This window comes from Cucurbita moschata, unplaced genomic scaffold (assembly GCF_002738365.1).
Source record: "Cucurbita moschata cultivar Rifu unplaced genomic scaffold, Cmos_1.0 Cmo_Scf00001, whole genome shotgun sequence".
Classification (NCBI taxonomy): domain Eukaryota; kingdom Viridiplantae; phylum Streptophyta; class Magnoliopsida; order Cucurbitales; family Cucurbitaceae; genus Cucurbita; species Cucurbita moschata.
Window position 1 is genome coordinate 7,866,114 of NW_019268517.1, and position 19,342 is coordinate 7,885,455.

The window sequence follows — 19,342 nt, forward strand, 5'->3', positions numbered from 1 at the left end:
ACATGTTTTTTCACGGTTCTTTGAAACTTGGCTTGTTTGTTGTGTATATTCGTGCTCAACGTCAACACGTGCTAACCTAATTTACTCAACTACCAAATCAATTATTTTCCTTCGTTCAGTACTAATCAAACACAGTTACTGAATCTTCGTCAAAGTAGAAATTTCCCTATTTTTTATGTTACGAGCATTACACGTCTATAACTTTCGATTGAAATTTATAGAAAAAATGATTAAATCTAAATTTTTTTAATTGATATAATTATTTGTTTAAGATTTTAATGGAAGAGTTCAAATTATAATTTTTTTTTTTTTATAAAAATTAATTTTTTTAATATTAAAATTAAGTATTGAATTCTTGCAAGGGTGATTAATCCCCCACATAAAAAGTGGATGTTCGCATGGAACAAAAATCCCTATAATCGCCGGATTGGAACTCGTTGAATTCCAGGCGGACATGGAGGAATCGACGCCGGCTTTTAAGAATCTTTACAGCAGAGAGTATCAAGGTCACAAGAAGAAGGTTTTTATCAAATCTCTTCCTTCGTGCTGTTCTTCTCTGTGGCGATTTCATCTTTCGTTTTGATCTTAAATTCATCTTTTCTTGTAACTGCGAAAGGTACATTCTGTGGCATGGAATTGCACTGGTATGAAGCTTGCTTCCGGTTCTGTCGATCAAACTGCTCGAGTTTGGCATATTGAGCCTCATGGACATGTATGCCTTCTATCACACTTGTTTTTTTATTTTTTTGTTCTAGGGTCTTCCCAATTCATTGTTTCTGTTGTGGAATCTTGAATCTTGTTCTCAAATTGATTGAATAGGGTTTTTTTTTTCCTTCCTTTTTTTGTTTTGGGTACTGTAAGTAGTTGATTCGAGCTTAAGTGTTATATTGAATTCTTCTATGGGTTTCTTTTCCTACGCCTGATATGATAAACATATACACATTTATCTGTTTCCCAGGTAATGTTTTGGAGTTTCTACTACCTAGCACGAATGCTAACATTTCCCATCTCTTGCTCAACTTTTCTAGGCTGATAAAGTTTAGCTGCATTTCCTATAGTTGATTATGTGAATGAAGTTATGGAAAGAACTTTAATATTTGTATATATTTGTGTGTGTATATATATATATGTGCACATAAACTGGGTATGTGAGCTCCATGCTCATGGCCTACCTTCGAGGTTTTAACCACTACAAGGCCAATTTCGAGGGACAACAAGATATTTAGTTATTAAGGAAATAGAATAAGCTAATGATCTTCATCGAACGGGATATGTTCTATATGTTGTTCGACCGTATCCTTGAGTTCTATAAAAAGGAGAGAGAATGATCCTTCTTGGCTCTGAATTGTACTAGTAGACTAGTTAAGTTTGGGAAAGCTTCGGTTGTAATTGTATTAGTAGACTAATTACTGTTTCATAAGCTCTTTCATTTTCCTTATTTTTAAGTTCTGCAATAAGCGGAATGCAATTTGCTTAATTCTCTCGCCATGTGTACTCGTGAGAGTGTGTTGCGTTTGCTACCTCCCAAGACCTGTTTTGAATGAATTCTATGATTTTGGTATGGTGCTGTTCCACCACAGGGTTTAGTGTTGTCTTGTTTGTATCTATTTACTTTCAACCCTGAACAAATCATTTCAATCATGTCAGATGATGTTTGCTTCAGGGTAAGGTTAAGGATGTCGAGTTGAAAGGGCATACTGATAGTGTAGATCAGCTATGTTGGGATCCTAAACATTCTGATCTTATAGCAACCGCCTCTGGTGACAAGACTGTTCGACTATGGGATGCTCGTAGTAAGTGTTTGAAACTGAGATTTGTGAAGTAACTGATGTAATTGATGTTTAGAATATGGCTCATAATTTCTGATTCTGTTCCATAGATGGGAAATGCTCACAGCAAGCTGAGCTGAGTGGGGAGAATATAAACATCACCTACAAGCCTGATGGGACGCACATAGCTGTTGGGAATAGGGTATGTTCTAGAGTGAAATTTCTGCATCATAAAAACAATTTAGTTTGCTTTAATGTACTCTGCAAGATGTTTATATCCCTGTCTAACTACTTGACTAATTTAGATTTGTCATTTTGCAGGATGATGAACTCACTATACTAGATGTTAGGAAGTTTAAGCCAGTTCACAAGCGCAAGTTCAATTACGAGGTAACATTTATGCTACAATCAACAACAATGACTCAACCATTGGTCATTTATGACAACTTAAAAGGAGGATCGTGTATTAAGAAATTGAACAAATCACAACAGGACATAATAGCATGCATATGACTGCTTTGACATGTTGATGATCGTCTTCTTACCTTCAAAATTTTAAGTCCAATATTATTAGAGGCTGTTTTTGCTCTGTTCTTGTAAATAGTGTGACATAATATGGACCTTTTGTCGGGTTAATTAGTAACTAGTGCAGGTGGGAATTTATAGTAGTATATGCCAAGTCTTATGTGAAGGGAGAAGACGTGCCTAGCTTGCGTTCCATATTCTAGTGCATATAGGGAACTTTCTAAATAACCCTTAAGCTTTCTCAGTACTCTTGAAATGTAGTAGATTATAAATCAACCCCTTTGTATCTACCGCCTTTCTTTCCAGTTTCAGTTCGTTTTTTTTTTCTCTCTCTTTTGCTTTTGGCAGACATGTTTGTTTTACTTTGATTATCTATATTGACATAATTTTATATTATCTTTTCCAGGTGAACGAAATTGCTTGGAACATGACTGGGGAAATGTTTTTCCTGACAACTGGAAATGGTGATGATCTGCAGTTATGACCCTTTCTTTTTATGCCATGACTGAGGAGATTTTGTTAATTTCACTCTATTGAAAATTTTTTCATGTCTACGTCTTGTGCTCAGGTACCGTTGAAGTACTAGCATACCCGTCACTTCGACCTATTGAAACTCTTATGGCTCACACAGCTGGTTGTTACTGCATTGCAATTGACCCGGTTGGAGGGTGAGATTCAAAGTTGACCTTAAGCGTATCTTCCACGATAAAAGAACTGTGTACAACTTTCGCATGCAATATGCAGTCATGATTTCTTCTATTAGAAAGATTGTCGGTTCCATTCTTTCAATTGCTTGTTTCGATCGTTTAGAAAATTGCTTCTGCAATTAGCCATGGGGAAAGATAAATTAATTCCTTGTTGCATCATAGGTATTTTGCAGTTGGAAGTGCTGATTCATTAGTTAGCCTATGGGATATCTCTCAGATGCTCTGCGTGCGAACATTTACAAAACTCGAGTAAGTTTTTTGTTTGGTTTATACAATGATTTTGTTTTCTTCTTGTCTCCATCCATTTCTATCCTGTCAATCGAAACACATCAGGAGCTTTGTGGCTTGGGTTACGACACTGCATTATGTAGCTGACTTTTTTGAACACTGAAGAATGTATTTCTTGTCACTTCTTTTACTTTCTTAGATGGCCTGTCCGAACTATAAGTTTCAACCACACAGGAGAATACATTGCTTCTGCTAGTGAGGACTTGTTCATTGATATAGTAAGCATTCTAGCGCCTCTCCTTTCTTTAAATATCCATTCTATGAAGGCGTAGAATCCCCCCTTCCTTGAGGGATAGTGGCAAAACTGGTTCATGAACGGTGTTTTTCTTTTGCGTACAGTCGAGTGTTCAATCGGGACGAACGGTTCATCAGATTCCTTGTCGGGCTGCTATGAATAGTGTGGAGTGGAATCCAAAGCACAATTTGCTTGCATATGCTGGGGATGACAAGAATAAGTATCAGGCTGATGAAGGCAAGTTATCTATGCGTCGATATTTCCCACTGATCTTTTAGTTTCAAGACTTCACAAGTGTTATCTTTATTTTGTTGTTGCAGGTATTTTTAGGATCTTTGGGTTTGAAAGTGCATGAGAAATGGATCGACTAAGATTCTCCATAGAATTCTACCATGGATCAACTTATCTTTATTTCCTTCTTTTCTGGTTAGTATTGAATTCCATGTATGCTATGTTACTCAGGATTTTCCTTCTTTTCGCTTGGAAGGTTCAAAGTACTTTTGTGATCTGAAAAACAATCATTTGAGCTAGCAATGATGCTTACTTGCATTGGGAGATTGACTCTAGATGAGATCTCACGTCGGTTGGAGAGGGGGACAAAACATTCTTTATAAGGATGTGGAAACCTTTATCTAATAGATGCGTTTTTATAAACGTTTGAAAGGGAAAGCTCAAAGAGGACCATTGCTAGTGGCGGGTTTGAGTTGTTACAAATGATAGGCGGTGTGCCAGCAAAGATGCTGAGTCTTGGGTGGACATCGGGCGGCATGCCAGTGAGGATGCTGGGCCTCGAAAGGGGGTGGATTGTGAGATCCCACATCAACTGGAGAGGGAAATGAATGCCAGCGAGAACACTGGTCTCGAAGGTAGTGGATTGTAAGATCCCAACATCGGTTGGAGAAGGAAACGAAGCATTCTTTATAAGAATAGTGTGGAAAATGCTTCCTAGTGTGCGTTTTAAAAACCTCGAGTGAAACTCGAAAAGAAAAGCCCGAAGAAGACAACATTTACTAGCGGTGAGTTTTGACTATTATACTCTATCTAAACTACATAATGCCTCCTAGGAACATCTATCTTATCCAAGTTCAATAATGTTCGCCATTAATGTGTTTTTTTTTATTACTATATAAAGCTAGGAATTCAATCTTTATTGAGAGTACGTGCTTTTTGTGTAGTTGAATAACGCTCAATGTTGACTTTTTATGGTAAAATAAACTAACAATGTGTAAATTTGAGAAAAGAAACATCATTAGCAACAAAGTTGCATATGGGCAATTCCAACCATCGAAGTGTTAATTTACAACACACTTAGACTCATAATTTGTAATTAACGGTTCTAAGGTATCTAAACTTCCTGTCATCTAAGTTTCGATCCGCATGAAAGGTGTAATGATCTGGGCACTATCTTAGAGAGAGGCTCGGTGAAATAGACATGTCTGTGAAGATGCGGACTACTTGCACCTAAACAGAAATACCCCGTGAAAGATCTCCCTCCAAGTCGTACATACAACGATCATCGATCATTATGCAAAAACGGAGCGTTTCCCTTACTAAAAGCCACAAAGAATGAACTAAAAACAAGGCCCGAAAAGCAAAGAAGAGAGATAGTAATGAAATTCCGTGAGAGGCAAGTAAGAGGCCCCCATTTAATCTCCACACTTGAGCTCTTCATCCTCAACTCTTGAACACATCTTATAACTGCTCTGTTCTTCATCCTCTCCCTCTGCAACTCCCCTGCTGCCTTCCAATACCCCCACAATTTCACCTGCACCGCCATCACAAACACGACCGACGTCGCCGCCACCGACACCGCCGGACCCCACCATTTGTGACACCCATTGGGATTATAGGAAGTGAACATCAGCGTCAGAGACAGGACATTGAAGAGGAAGAAGTAGCAGCAAAGTTGGAAGATTTGTTGCTTGAGACACTCCAATTTGGTCTCTCGGTGACCGATTCGGAGGCCGAACAAATGCTCGTCTCGCTGCCAGAGTTTTAAGAGCAATAGATGACCTGAGCTTTCTTAAATTTGGCTCAATGGATGCTCTTGGATTACAGAGATCATAAGGTTTCGATACCGATTTTGGTTATCTTGTTCGTCTAGGATTTCGACCATGTGGGCACCCGAATCTTTGGCTTCGGCCATGGGCGACGATCGGAGAAGTCGAGATTAGGATTTTGTTAGAGTGTTTGAAGGGATGTTCTTGGAGTGAGATTTAAAGGGTTTGTTAAGGACGGATGGGAGATCAATGTGAGTCTTCAACGGATATATTTCCTCATTCCAACGGTCGAATTTTGTTTTATTTTTCTTTTATGTTTCGGCCTTTGATGTTTCGGCCCATAATACCGTTCTCTCGTTTCAATGATCACTTCTTAATCGACCATATCATCGGTTATTAGTCCCTATAATTCAAATATACATCAATTTTTCGGGCTCTAAAGTTATTAGGGTGAATTCACTCATTAGTTCGTCAATTAAGATTATATAAATGATTGTTCGTTAATGAAATATGAGATTCGATTTGTGGGTCTGATAGACTTGACAGCTCGACAAGTGGTATCAGAGTCAAAAGTTTGGTCAAGCCATGGCTAGTGAAAGAAAAAAAATCGTAGGCTAGTGTCGTCGGAGAGGCTTTATGAAAGTAGACTCATAATCGTGTGGACGTCTTGTTACACAATTGAAGCGATAAGTTTAGAGCGAGCCGGGACATGAAAAAAAAAAAAAAAACTTATTGTTTTCATATTTGATATTTAATATCAAATTTATTATAAGTAACAAATAATATATTCAAGACCAAACATAAATTTATATTTTCTAAAGAGAAAAAATAATAAATTTATAATTATTCATTAAAAAAATAAAGATATTTTATTTCTAAAATATTTGACTTCAAAATTCCCTCCCTTCAAGCCTTTTGAATAGCCCACCTTCCTACTCTCTCTCCCTCTAACTTCAACATTTTCATTATCCCCATTTTACCCCTCTAATTTAAACTTAATTTTTTTATTTAAAAAAAAAACATGAGACCACGAACAATAATGTGTGGTTTTATTTGATCTCTTAATTTTTCCGAATTTATTTACTTTTAAATTATTGAATTCAAAATTTGGTTTAAAGGGTATATCTGTAATTGAGTCTTCTTTGTACAAAAAGAAAAAATCTCATTTCAGTTACTCTGCAGTTCGACATTCAAGCAGAAGTTGTTGGCTGAATTCACTGAATTTGGAAGACCTGGCTGTAGTTCCGAGTATAAAACGAAAGCAAAGCACGATGAAATTTCCAGATTCAAGCTGGCTTCATTCAAAAGAAAATGCAAAAAAAGCTGTAAGTGGATTTCGATCATTTCATTTCTGTTATTTTTCATGCATTTATGGATTGGTTTGGTTTGTTTCGTGGATTTTCTTCTGTTTTTTTTTTTTTTTTGCCTTGATTCTAGAAAATTTATTTGTCTGAAAGAAATATGATGATCTTTGAAGGTTTCTTCATCTAAACCTGAGTTCATTTTTGCTTAGATTCTTAATCTACGTGTTTCTTGAAATGGATTTCTTAAAATTCTTTCTATTTTTCGTTTTTTTTCTTCAAAAACTGAAGGTTTTATTGAGAGAATAGTGCACTGATGAAGAAGAAGAAGAGGGTGGAATTTGTTTAGTTCTCTGAATTTGTAATGGTTCTTTTTTCTTGATTTTGATAAGTTAGGGTTCTTGGATTCATTTATGTTGTTGTGTTTGGTTGAAGTATGATGAATTTGCTTGAATTCACTTGCATTTTTATGTTTGATTATAGTGTCCAAATGCATATGGAATTTTCGGAGTTTTCTGAGTGCACGAGAATCGTACACAATCGGATCAGTAGAATAGATCCTGAGAATGTTAGGAAGATCATTGGTTTTTTACTTCTTCATGATCATGGTGATCAAGAAATGGCTCGTTTGGCGCTAGGGCCTGACCACTATATGCTTCAGGTTGTTCACTTAGTCAAGACTGAGCTGCATTTAATAGCTCTTAGATCGATGCCGCTCTCTATGTTGACCCCGGACACGCCCCTGGCCTTGCCCTCGCCCCCACCCCCATCCCCGCCCCTGTCCACGTCCCTTTCCATGGGGGGTTTCGTTCCTTTTGCCTTGTCCCGAAACAGGCTCTTTCCATCTTCCCCTTCAACTCCCCAACAGCTGACTGACAAACCTACTCCCGATTTCATAACATTGAGCTACACTGATTCTATGTATGAACTCCAAAATCCAGCTCAGTTCTTTAGTTTAGATGATCATGTTGAACCACCAAACTCTGGCCTCTCTGGCTATGATTGTAGCTATGTTGATCATGCTGGACTTGTCAACAACTTGAGTACTAGGACTACTGCCCGCCATTACTCGACTGTGCCTGAGTATCATCCGAAGATATGCCACTACTACAACAAAGGATATTGCAAGCATGGATATGGTTGTAGGTATCTCCATACTAACCCCATATTCGAGAGCGTTTCTCAGGTGTATAATGGAAATTCTGTCAATGAAGATCATGTTTTTCGGCCTGGTTCACTTGAGAAGTTGGAGTTTGAAATCGTTGAGCTTCTTAAATCAAGGAGGGGTAATCCTATTTCAATTGCTTCACTGCCAATGATTTACTATGAAAATTATGGTAAAGTTCTTCAAGCAGAAGGATACCTGACTGAGAGTCAGAGGCATGGTAAATCAGGCTTTAGCTTGACGAAGCTTCTCACTCGATTGAAAAGCATTCAGGTGATCGACAGGTCGGTATCAGTTTTGGTTTTAAGATACCAAATCAAGCTTCTGATTTTAGTGAGGTATCTATATGTTGAACTTTGGTTTGAATGTCATTCAGGCCTCATGGGCAGCATGCAGTCATTTTGGCAGAAGATGCTCCAAGATTCATAGATCATCGAACCGAGAAGAACGACCATGGTCCACATGGTCCAATCGTTAGCAGCGCACGACAGATATATCTGACATTTCCAGCTGACAGCAACTTCACTGAAGATGATGTTTCTGATTACTTCAGGTAAATGCCTTGTTTAGACCTTCCCTTGATACAATTTATTGGCATTCTCTTGGCTTCTAACTGTTGCACATATCTTGTGTAGTGACCAGTATGGATTGGTTGAAGATGTAAGGATCCCATGCCAACAAAAGAGGATGTTTGGGTTCGTGACCTTTTACAATATCGAAACTGTAAATCTAATCTTGTCACAGGACAATGAGCATTTAATTTGTGGCGCTCGGGTTCTCGTGAAGCCTTACAGAGAAAAGTCGAAGCTGGACAGGTTAATACTTTGTTTGTTTAGTCCGACCAGATTGGCTTGAACTACTTGTTTTGATTCTTATTTTGATTCAGGAGGAACCAAGAGAAAATAGAACAGCAAAAGCTATATTATGCTTCATACTATAACAACAGTCTCGAAACTGAGCAGCTTCACTCAAGTAAGTGTTCAGAACCGAATCGGATACCCACGTTCTCATTTCCTATTTGTTGGATGTCTGGTTTATATTCAATGATTCAGGCTATGAGGACTCCAGAATGTTCAGCCTCAGGATCGAACAGCAGCAGCAGCAGCACCAGCAGCAGCAGCAGCACCAGCAGCACCAGCAGCACCAGCAGCAGCAGCAACAACAACAGCAACAGCAGGCATACGAAGTTGAAAGGAGGCTTTCAGAGATGAATTTAATGGTTAAATCTGTAATGAATCAGCCATACTTCAGCTATCAGATGAAGCAACTCGATGTTCCAGAAGGTTGATTAGCTTTCTGTTTGAAACCAACTCCTTCGAATTCCTCTCGTTAACAATTCAGTTTCACATGTGCAGATCATTTCAGTTTCCCAATTGCAGAAAGGTTAGATAATCTGTTGGATGCTCTGAAAACTGGCGCCGGTGCCGGTGCCGGTGCCAGTGCCAGTGCTGGTGCGGGTGCCGGCTCTAGTGGTCATAATAATAAGCCAGCCGAGGCTGACTGGAATCACCTTGTCATCGACCTTGAAAGGTACAAAAAAAGAACAAAAAAAGCATAGATTTTCATGGGAAATGGCTAAGAATCTTGAGGTTTGTTTGTTGTTGTTGATGATGGCAGTGAAGGATATAATCTACCAGAGAGCCCATTTGAATCTCCAACAGCAAGTAGCATGTAGGATGGAAGTGACACATTCACACACTCACGTAGGATTATCAAACCAGCTTTACTTACAGAAGGAAGGAAGCATAAAAAGAACTGCTGTTTCTCATTCATTTCATTTCATTCATTCATTCATTCGTTTCATTCATTCACGACAGTAATCTTCTTCGCTACCAGTTCAATCATGACAGCTTATGTACGAACATAGTTATCACGCATGAAGATTCTAAGGTTTCTTATTTCTCAGAATAATTTCAGGTTACAAAAGAACCCAAGTTTGGTGTTTAGGGATAGAAAGATAGGATTTTGAAGTTTTTTTTTTTTTTTTTTTTTTTTTTTTTGTTTGGTAGGTGTAAGAAACCACGTCTTTTGAAAAGATTGTGAAATGTTATTGGAATCTTCATGCAATGAATAAGTCGATGAGTTAATATTTATTGTTTATTGTTTCTCTAATCTTATTTGTTGAATGGAACTGCGTTGAAAGTGTGAAAGAGGTCGGTAATAGGCAATGATATTCTTTCTCATGATCTGAAAATATGTTGAAAAGATCGTCAGTAATAGGCAATGATATTCTTTCTCATGATCTGAAAATATGTTGAAAAGATCGTCAGTAATAGGCAATGATATTCTTTCTCATGATCTGAAAATATGTTGAAAAGATCGATGTCGAACCCTTTTGTGAAGTCTATGTTGAACGCAGAAGTCGAGTAGCCTGTGATTGCTGCCCGTGCTTGATCTCATAATCTCGCAATATGTTGCGGAGATCGATGACGAACCCCTTTGTGAATGGATGAGGTAGCAAACCCCTTCGTGAATAAATAATTTTTAAGAAGTGTCGGGTAATAGGGGGGCGGGCTTGACACCACAGGTGAAGTTGGTGGTTGGCTGGTAAATGCAACGTGTCCCAAACAGATCAACAAACTATTTCCTCTTTTATTCCCTTAATTTTCCCTCCTTTCTCCAACCGAACCATGGAAGCCTTGCTCCCAATTTCTACCTCTCCCTTCCGATTCCCTCCCACAGCCAATACCAGCCCTCGTCCTGTTTCTCCTTTCCCCCTCAATCTGCGTTCAAATTCGCTCAATAAGCGGAGACGAACGCCCACGTTTGCGGCCATTGATGGCGCTTCGCTTGCAGCAGCAGCAGCCGATCCCACTCAGGTTGAAATCACTTGGCAGATTGTCGTGGGAGCGATTGGTAATATGAATCAATGATTTTCATGTTTGATTGTTTTTATCTAAATCTGGTTGATGGATGGCGATTTTGGTTGTAGCTGGAGTGACCCCGTTCGTGGTGGCCGGAATCGAGTTCAGCAAGAGGATTGTGAGTTTAGGGATTTGGAATTACTTGTGTTTTGTCTTGTTTTTTTTGGTTCTTTTTCTTAGCTTTGGGAATGAAACTGGCAGGTGGCTCAGAAGAGATGTAAAGAATGTGGTGGTTCGGGGCTTGTTTTGATGGACAAAGACTACTTCCGTTGCCCTGAATGCGGTATTAATTCTTCCATATCTGAGTACTTTTGTTCGATGTTTTTGAAGTGTTTCTATGAACATTTTCAGGATATAGTGATAACTCTGTTGCTGAATTTAGTCTCTTAGATTATAATATCTTTTAACCCTATCATTTGCTTGAGAGAATGTTAATATTGTTTGATAGGAAGCCACCTCGAACAAATTTGGCTTGGTTTTATTAAAATTCCCCTAAACTTTTGCCAGAAATTTTGGGTTTTCCTATCTTATTTATTGGCCTAATGGAATATAGCCAGCTTATCATGAACCAATTTTAAACTAGATTGAAAATGTTTAAACAAGAAGGGGAAAAAACACAAATAAACTAAATTTTATGGGGGAATAAACAAGAACAACCAAATTTTAAGACTTATCAATTTATCCGGTAAACTATTGGGGGCTCATGTAGCCCATGCCGGATTAATCGTATTCTAGGCCGGAGCAATGAACCTATTCGAAGTGGCTCATTTCGTACCTGAGAAGCCCATGTATGAACAAGGATTAATTTTACTTCCCCACCTAGCTACTCTAGGTTGGGGTATAGGTCTTTAATAGGTAGAGTATGTTGAGGATTGTTAGGAGAGGAGTCCCACACCGACTAATTAAGGGATTGATTATGGGTTTATAAGTAAAGGAATACCATCTTCATTGGTATGAGGCCTTTTGGGGAAACCAAAAGTAAAACCAAGAGAGTTTATTCTCAAAGTGGACAATATCATATCATTGTAGAGAGTCATGGTTCCTAACGGAGTATTATGTTAGCAAGCTTCTTCTTCTTCTTCCCCCCTCTTGACATTTATAGGTTTGGCAGGTGGTTTTTTGCCATGGCAGTCGTGGAGGCGATTCTTTTCGGGCTAAAGAAGACAATCATTAGTACGTCTCTTTTAAAGCCCGGTAATTCTACAATTACTTACATGCTCATTAATGTTGATAGTCGTCAATTGTTGAATTCAAGTGCATAAGTTTCAGGATTAAATTTTAGCATCAGCCTATTTTTACAAGAAAGCTGTAAAATCTCTTTTTATTAGGCCCTTTCGCTCTTTGTCACATGAGATGTGCAGACTCAAGCATGTTTGATTAGGATTAAGGGGACGTTGGAAAACAGAAATTGTAATCTCTGACTGATTTCCATTAGCATTATGTATGATAACGCATTCACAAATGTATCATTCTTTTTTAGCAATCACGATGGTACGCTGAGGTTAGCATAAATTACGATGTGTCGCTCAAGGTCTCTCGAACCCCCTGTTGTACCAATGTCTATATTCTGTTCTAGAAATAAGGTAATGAATGATCTTCCGGTATGTAGTTTCGTTTTGGTGTTACAACAGGCTGAGAGCAGTGCCCGCTCCCTTGTGTTTGAGGGAGTTGGTGCGACGAAGTAGGTGCGGGTGAGGCATTCGACTTCGAGTGGCTTTGATACCGAACATAAGAAAGAGACAGAATAATAACATTGAAATAGGGGGAGGTTTGTTTGTACACCCTACGCAATTTAGACCTAACAAATATAAATCTTTTCAATGGGTTCGGACAATGTTTACACTCTGCTGGAAATTTTCATATTTTTCATAATAGAACAAAGCGGATAAAAAGAAAAAAAGAAATGTATTACCATTTTTTTATTTTTCAAGCCAACAGACCTCTTTAATTGACAATGACAAGAAGGGTATCAATATTCAACCCCATTTGACTTAAATAGCCTAAATTGTAACACTTTTTAAGGTTTTACATTAACATTGTTACACGAATCTAAGTTTTAGATCTAATTTTAAATAATTAAAAGTTTAGAAAAATTGATAATAAGTTTAAGGAAAAAAAAAAAAAAAGTGGTTTATTTTTTTTAAAATAAAGTAACGAGAACCCATAATATAAAAAAAAAATATATAATACGACGTCAACAAAATATTGTACTAAATTAGATGTTTTAACTTCATTTGTTACCATGATTATTTTTATATTATTTTCTGGATTGAGTTTATAATATTTTTAGATTCAATTTTGTTGGTAAATTTTTTTTTTAAAAAAAAAAATTGTTATTAAATAATAAATTAACTCTGGTTGTTTGAATAATTTATTTAAAATAAAAGTAAAACATTAATATATATATATTATTTATTTATTTATGTGTGTATATTTTAAAAAATTAAGACCGTAATAAACTCAATTCATGAAATTTTAACTATATGATCTAAAAATTCAATTTATGTGAATTGAATGAATTAATCGAATTTTTTAGATTATTGAGTCTTTTAAATATTTAAAAGCTCAAACGGAGCAAGAATTGAGACAAAAAAATAATAATAATAATAATTACAACCACATGACATATCTGCTTACGTCACTAATCCACTCTTAGAAGCAATGTGAATTTGTAACAGAGCAACGACAAATGTGATTACAATGTTTGACTTTGACCATTTTCAGCAATTCTTCCAACAATGTTTGACGTGGAAACATATTACTGGCTTAATTATACCACGTAGATTCTGAAAATAGCTGCACACGTGGATAATCACAAAAGATAAATAATAATAATAATAATAATAATTTACGTTTAAATTATATTTTCATCCTTCAATTTATATACTTATTTAATTTGGTTAAGAAAGAAAAAAAAAATTCATAATTTATTCCTAATTTATAGCAATTTAGTCCATATGGTAGATTTTTCAATAATTTTAAATGATAAATATAAAAACTATATTTTTAATTATATAATTGGGTTTAGAGATTAAAATATTAAAATGGAAAAGTTAGAAACTTTATTATTATTATTATTTTAATTAAAGCATATTAGTTAGATGAGACAAGGTTGAATATTTTATGAGACAAAAGAAAAAGAAAAATAGCATTGAAAACACGTGGAAATTTGGTCAAAATAAATTAAATATTGGAATAATTAAAGTCAAAAGAAGTAGGTTTTAGAATAATAGACCAAAATGTTTATGGTAATGATTGATATAAATTAAGAAAATTGGTTCCTCTTCGAGCCGGTTATGTCACCAATGGTCGGTATTAGCTCTTCCAAATAATATCGTGTTAATAAATGAAAGAAAAGCAGTTGATTTGTAACTAACCCGTAAACGTGCAAGAGGATAATTCGAGCATCGACCTCGTGTTATGTGTCACATGTTTTGATGTGGTTAGAGTGGTCAATAGTTGATCAGTGGTAAGGTCTTTTATATCTTTTCGTGAAGGTGGACTCCCAATATTTATAACTCTTTTACAAGGTTCGGGTATCGTATCATATCGTATCATATCCTTGTTATGGAACTAGTGCCAACTGTGTGTAGTCTTCGGTTGTCATTCAAGCTCAATGAGTGAATGGTCAATGTATTCCTTGTATGCTGTTTGGCGTAGGGTTGGATTGTTCAAAGCTTAAGTGTTTGATAACATTAGGTGGGTCTAAGACTATTAGACGAGTCCTGGGTCAGCTCATGATTGACCCTGTCGATGAATTGATATGTTCGTTTGTTAGGGTGATACGTTTGTTAATTGGATGATTTTTGGGGATGCATGCAGCGATGGTGATGTCGTCGTTATAATGGCGTTGTCACTTCTCGTTGTATGGAGCGTCGCTTGCCCTTTGCACCTTGGTTGATAGTCCGATGGAGGTTAATCTGTGGAGAGTATTTTCAAAATCGAGTTATATGGTCAAATGTTGGAGAATATTTTTCTTTCTTATATTATTTTTCTTAATCCATCTTTCAATATATCACGGTCGATTCCTAACCAATTTCGACTTGGTACTATCAACCTTTTGAAGGAGTCACTAGGTAAGGTCGAGTCATCTCGGTTGTAGTAGGTGGCTTAGTTGAGTTGAGAATGAGTTATTGCATTCTCCTATCCATTGAGCTACGACTATCGAACCCTAGGAATCGATCGAGAACCCTCTTCTTAGGCGGTTAGTATGTGGCCATATGTTCCCTTACAAGACGATTATTGAGACGATTCTTTACTTAGCTATATCTTCTCTTAAGACGATTGCTCGATTTGTGTCCAAATAACTCCTTTAACTTTCCTAATTCTTCTAAAATATTTAAGATAGCTCCAAATTGCTCGATGTCTACAAAAATAGACGAACAAACCGGTAAAACTAGCAAAGCTAACATAAATAAGGCATACAAATAACACACGTTAACGTTTTTAATGTTCATACACAAAAAATGAGTTCACAACGTCTCGATTATTGAGACAACACATGTGCTGGGCTTAAAGCGTGAATTTAATTTTATGTACTTCCTGTCTTAAATAATTAAGTAGGTTAACATATAAGTACGACATTCCCATTTTAAGAAAGAACACGTTGTCTGGTTGAGACAACATAGTACAACAAGAGACATGGTTAATGATTTTTGTGGTAGCTACAACCATAACTAATAACCATTTATTTAGCTCTAATAATTCATCTCCTTTGTAACATTTTTAAGCTAAAAAATAATAATAATTATTATTATTATAAATAAAAAATGAGAAAAATAAATGTCTATATTATATTTATTATGTTATTAACGGGAGACAAATAAATGATTAAATTAAAGATGTCTATATTATTCGGGAGAGGGGCAGGATTCTATGGGGACCTGCCTCGAGTAGGGAGAAGATTCCCCGTTTAGATGAGAAATGGGGAGGGAGTAAAGAACATTTTTTCCCTTAAATAAATGAGGTCAGAGACGAGATTATATTCCCTGTCCCTGCCCAATTTCCCGCTTTACACTGTCCTTGTCCCGCTTAAACGAAAGACCATATTATCCGTGATAAACTCGATCTCCACAACTTCTTTACGGGAAATTTTTGTCCCGATCCTACAAAAATAAATAAGAAATTTTTCGATAATAGTCCAAACATCTTTCAAAATAAAATAATACGATAAAATATATGACGTTGAAAATTGAGAAAATAAAAAAAGATTGGTACGCTATTAATTTTATTGTCTAAAAACGTGTGGACCAACTTCCCACGTGGGAACGCTTTTTTTTTCATTAACTTTTTAATTAAAACAATATATTAATCCATTTTTCAATTTGAATTTTATGTTTTGTATTAAATCTATAATTATTATTTTAAATTCTAATAATACTTTATCATATATTTATAAATCAACACAAAATTAAGAATAAATTATTTTCAATTAATTTATCAGCATATTTTATTATAAGTTTTGTATAATTATTATGACTATAATTTAAAATATTTTAATATAATTTTTTTAAAACTTAAAATCCAAAATTTGGATTTAATAAAAATATAAAAATAGTTTTAAAAATTTAATGGGTGAGATTATTATTATTATTATTTAGTTAAGAAATATTCACAATGTTTAATACATTTTTAATTTAACCAATTTTTTGTATTTGTAATATAACAATAATAATAAATAATTTTGATATAATTTAAAATTTTATAATGATATTAATTAGATATTTTATTATTATTGTTATTTAAGTTAAATGTCTAAACCTTTTCACTATTTTTTTAATATAAAAAGTTACTTTTAATATTATCATCTATTTTTAATAAATTATTTAATAATATATATATATATATATATATTTAAAATTTTATAGAGCAAAATAAATAAATGAATAAATGTGAACATTGGTTTATTATTTAAAAAAAAAAGAATAAATAGGATCGATCGCCATTGTTGATAAGTGAAGGTTCATCCCAGTTCATGAACTCAATGACCTTTCTCTCCGGCCATGGATTCTGGGTATTGTATTTCTTCTTTACTTCTCTCAACTTTTTTTCTTTCTCTTGTTTCTCAACTGAAATCTTAGTTGTGGATTGAATTTTTGAGCTCAGATTGCTGATTTCCCCTTTTTGATTCAATTGGTATTCACTTTTCGATCTTTTCCTTCTTTTTTTAGTTGCTTTTGCTTGAAAATATTCAGATCTTGTCTTGCTTTCGACTGCTTCTACGCCATTTCATGATTTTGGCTGGTTAGACCTAGATTTTCCCTCATTTCCATGCATTTTCTACTTCGAATGAAGTCGATGGGTTTAAAATTTTGTGTATCAAAGGGAGACAGAACGAGTTTTTCTTTCTCCTAAGGGCTGCCTTGTTGGCTAGGATTCCGGCGTCATAATCGCCTAGAGGTTGCTTGTTTGAATCTGCGGTGAGCTTAATAAGGAATATCTTCAATATCTGCAATGTCTTTTAACATCTGATCACAATACATAGCTTAAGGATCTTCAATGCTTCAGAATCTTTTGTGGTAGCACAGAAATTCAATCTTATACGTTCTTCTTCCATGATATCTTACCTTCATTCTCTGTTTTCTGGTTAGGTTACATAGGGCGTCTTAGGCCACATTTCTTCAGAATTTTGAAAGGAAACTATTGTTCTTGGAGTATTGAAGTAACAGAGACATTTTGGTGACGAAAGAAGAGAGTCTGTAATAAGTTTTAGATCATTTTTCTTTTCACAAAAGTGTCCTGTTATTGCTCTGGGGTGAATCTTGTGCTAGAAATATAACCTTCAATGCAAGAAGCTTCAAGAAAGAAGGTTTCAGATCAATCTCACAGGTTCTATGGACAGCCACAGCAAGAACCTGGATCCTATTACTGGCCTCCTATCAACCAAAATCACTTACCATCTGAGGCTTTCAACCCATATTGCAACCTTGAGTCGTCCTTGGGAACTAGCAGTTACCCACCTCAAAATTCTTCTTCTACTGTTAGCTTCACATCTAATGGAAGCCCTTCACACCAAGAGTGCCATTCATACCCGTTAGAACCGTATTATTCTCCTGACAACAACCGTGGCTCGCCTGTCAGTAGATCTTGCTTAACAGATGATGCTGATGATGACTTGAGGCACAAGATCAGGGAATTGGAGATTGCAATCCTTGGACCAGATTCAGAGATGTTTGATGTCTATTCTGTCTCTAATCCAGTCAATCCTGTGTTATCTGAGCTAGAAGCAGGGTGGAAAGATGTGGCTGAGATAATCTCTAGAAGGGATTTGAAAGAGATGCTTTGTGCTTGTGCTCGAGCAATAGGAGAAAATGATATGTTGGCTGGAGAATGGTTGATATCTGAGTTACGTGGAATGGTCTCGGTTTCGGGTGAGCCAATCCAACGTTTAGGAGCTTACTTGTTAGAGGCACTTGTTGCAAGGACAGCTTCTTCAGGTAGTACTATCTACAAGGCACTAAGATGTAAAGAGCCTATAGGCTCTGAATTGCTCTCATACATGAACATTCTCTACGAAGTTTGCCCTTATTTCAAGTTCGGGTACCTATCAGCAAATGGGGCAATTGCTGAAGCCATAAAAGGTGAAAATAGAGTTCACATAATTGATTTCCAGATAGGTCAGGGAAATCAGTGGATGACATTGATGCAAGCTCTTGCGAATCGGCCTGGAGGGCCCCCAAAGATTACTATCACAGGGATAGATGATTCTACTTCAGCATTTTCTCGAGGAGGGGGCGTCGAGATTGTAGCGAAAAGGTTGTCGAATTTGGCAGAGTCATTGATGGTACCCTTTGAGTTCCATGGAATTGCAGGCTCTGCTTCCGAAATTCAACTAGAAGATCTAAAAGTTCAACCAGGTGAGGCCATTGCTGTGAATTTTGCCTTGGTGCTGCACCATATGACAGATGAAAGTGTCGGCAGTCCGAATCATCGGGATCGAATCCTGCGACTCGTCAAGAGCTTATCTCCAAAAGTTGTGACCGTTGTCGAGCAAGAGTCGAACAACAATACAGCTCCCTTTTTTCCCCGTTTTCTCCAAACATTGAACTATTATACTGCCATTTTCGAGTCCATAGATATGACTCTTCCAAGAGAGCACAAGGAGCGGATCAATGTCGAGCAGCACTGTTTAGCTCGGGACATCGTTAATATAGTGGCATGTGAGGGAGCCGAAAGAGTCGAACGTCATGAACTTCTTGGAAAGTGGAGATCAAGGTTCCTCATGGCAGGGTTTGAGCCACACCCTTTAAGCCCTTTTGTCAACGCTACAATTGAAGCACTGCTAAAGAACTACTGTGACAAGTACACGCTAGAAGAAAGGGATGGAGCCCTATATCTTGGCTGGTTGAATCAAAATCTGGTTACCTCTAGTGCTTGGATATGACACCTTCTTAGTTGTAAAATGTAAGTTTCCACTTCAACCTATGAAGATAAGCAATATTGATGATCTTTTCTATGAGTTTATAGAATCTGATTGCTATAGTTACTG

General features: G+C 36.4%; 4 protein-coding genes across 10 annotated transcripts; all 4 read left to right on the forward strand.

The window, feature by feature from the left end:
- The first annotated feature begins 353 nt into the window (after nucleotides 1–353).
- LOC111450715 (THO complex subunit 3) lies at nucleotides 354–4,073 on the forward strand. Its single transcript, XM_023090970.1, has 11 exons — nucleotides 354–520; nucleotides 617–712; nucleotides 1,664–1,793; nucleotides 1,880–1,971; nucleotides 2,091–2,159; nucleotides 2,701–2,758; nucleotides 2,863–2,962; nucleotides 3,164–3,250; nucleotides 3,429–3,507; nucleotides 3,629–3,761; nucleotides 3,845–4,073. The coding sequence occupies exons 1-11, from the start codon at nucleotides 455–457 to the stop codon at nucleotides 3,877–3,879; spliced, it is 945 nt and encodes a 314-aa protein (XP_022946738.1). The 5' UTR covers nucleotides 354–454; the 3' UTR covers nucleotides 3,880–4,073.
- A 2,607-nt stretch (nucleotides 4,074–6,680) lies between these two features.
- Nucleotides 6,681–10,090, forward strand: LOC111440872 (zinc finger CCCH domain-containing protein 18-like). Of its 2 annotated transcripts, XM_023078804.1 has the most exons (9): nucleotides 6,681–6,849; nucleotides 7,309–8,274; nucleotides 8,367–8,543; nucleotides 8,626–8,805; nucleotides 8,877–8,962; nucleotides 9,043–9,078; nucleotides 9,118–9,273; nucleotides 9,346–9,520; nucleotides 9,608–10,090. In XM_023078804.1, exons 1-9 carry the CDS (start codon nucleotides 6,836–6,838, stop codon nucleotides 9,663–9,665), a joined length of 1,848 nt encoding a protein of 615 aa, XP_022934572.1. In that variant the 5' UTR covers nucleotides 6,681–6,835; the 3' UTR covers nucleotides 9,666–10,090. The 2 variants fall into 2 exon arrangements, with proteins under 2 accessions (XP_022934572.1, XP_022933856.1); XM_023078088.1 differs by having other exon boundaries at nucleotides 6,682–6,849; nucleotides 9,043–9,273.
- Nucleotides 10,091–10,249: 159 nt separating this feature from the next.
- LOC111442262 lies at nucleotides 10,250–12,628 on the forward strand. Of its 5 annotated transcripts, none has more exons than XM_023081494.1 (5): nucleotides 10,250–10,846; nucleotides 10,923–10,972; nucleotides 11,056–11,137; nucleotides 11,966–12,048; nucleotides 12,335–12,628. In XM_023081494.1, the coding sequence occupies exons 1-4, from the start codon at nucleotides 10,621–10,623 to the stop codon at nucleotides 12,010–12,012; spliced, it is 405 nt and encodes a 134-aa protein (XP_022937262.1). In that variant the 5' UTR covers nucleotides 10,250–10,620; the 3' UTR covers nucleotides 12,013–12,048; nucleotides 12,335–12,628. The 5 variants fall into 5 exon arrangements, with proteins under 5 accessions (XP_022937262.1, XP_022937933.1, XP_022936477.1 ...); XM_023082165.1 differs by having other exon boundaries at nucleotides 11,966–12,027; XM_023080709.1 differs by lacking the exon at nucleotides 12,335–12,628 and adding an exon at nucleotides 12,183–12,316.
- Nucleotides 12,629–16,772: 4,144 nt separating this feature from the next.
- Nucleotides 16,773–19,315, forward strand: LOC111439887 (scarecrow-like protein 21). 2 transcript variants are annotated; one of them, XM_023077369.1, is made up of 2 exons: nucleotides 16,773–16,867; nucleotides 17,445–19,315. In XM_023077369.1, the coding sequence occupies exon 2, from the start codon at nucleotides 17,639–17,641 to the stop codon at nucleotides 19,235–19,237; it is 1,599 nt and encodes a 532-aa protein (XP_022933137.1). In that variant the 5' UTR covers nucleotides 16,773–16,867; nucleotides 17,445–17,638; the 3' UTR covers nucleotides 19,238–19,315. The 2 variants fall into 2 exon arrangements, with proteins under 2 accessions (XP_022933137.1, XP_022933157.1); XM_023077389.1 differs by lacking the exon at nucleotides 16,773–16,867 and adding an exon at nucleotides 16,874–17,273.
- Nucleotides 19,316–19,342: the final 27 nt, after the last annotated feature.

Bases quoted from the DNA above. Each gene is read 5' to 3' on its own strand.
- LOC111450715 (XM_023090970.1), top strand. From the start codon at position 455: ATGGAGGAATCGACGCCGGCTTTTAAGAATCTTTACAGCAGAGAGTAT. The intron at 1,794-1,879 runs GTAAGTGTTTGA...TCTGTTCCATAG, and splicing joins TCGACTATGGGATGCTCGTA to ATGGGAAATGCTCACAGCAA. The intron at 2,160-2,700 runs GTAACATTTATG...TATCTTTTCCAG, and splicing joins AGCGCAAGTTCAATTACGAG to GTGAACGAAATTGCTTGGAA.
- LOC111440872 (XM_023078088.1), top strand. The intron at 8,275-8,366 runs GTCGGTATCAGT...AATGTCATTCAG, and splicing joins AGCATTCAGGTGATCGACAG to GCCTCATGGGCAGCATGCAG. The intron at 8,544-8,625 runs GTAAATGCCTTG...TATCTTGTGTAG, and splicing joins GATGTTTCTGATTACTTCAG to TGACCAGTATGGATTGGTTG.
- LOC111442262 (XM_023081494.1), top strand. From the start codon at position 10,621: ATGGAAGCCTTGCTCCCAATTTCTACCTCTCCCTTCCGATTCCCTCCC. The intron at 10,847-10,922 runs GTAATATGAATC...TTTTGGTTGTAG, and splicing joins GATTGTCGTGGGAGCGATTG to CTGGAGTGACCCCGTTCGTG. The intron at 10,973-11,055 runs GTGAGTTTAGGG...TGAAACTGGCAG, and splicing joins TCGAGTTCAGCAAGAGGATT to GTGGCTCAGAAGAGATGTAA.
- LOC111439887 (XM_023077369.1), top strand. From the start codon at position 17,639: ATGCAAGAAGCTTCAAGAAAGAAGGTTTCAGATCAATCTCACAGGTTC.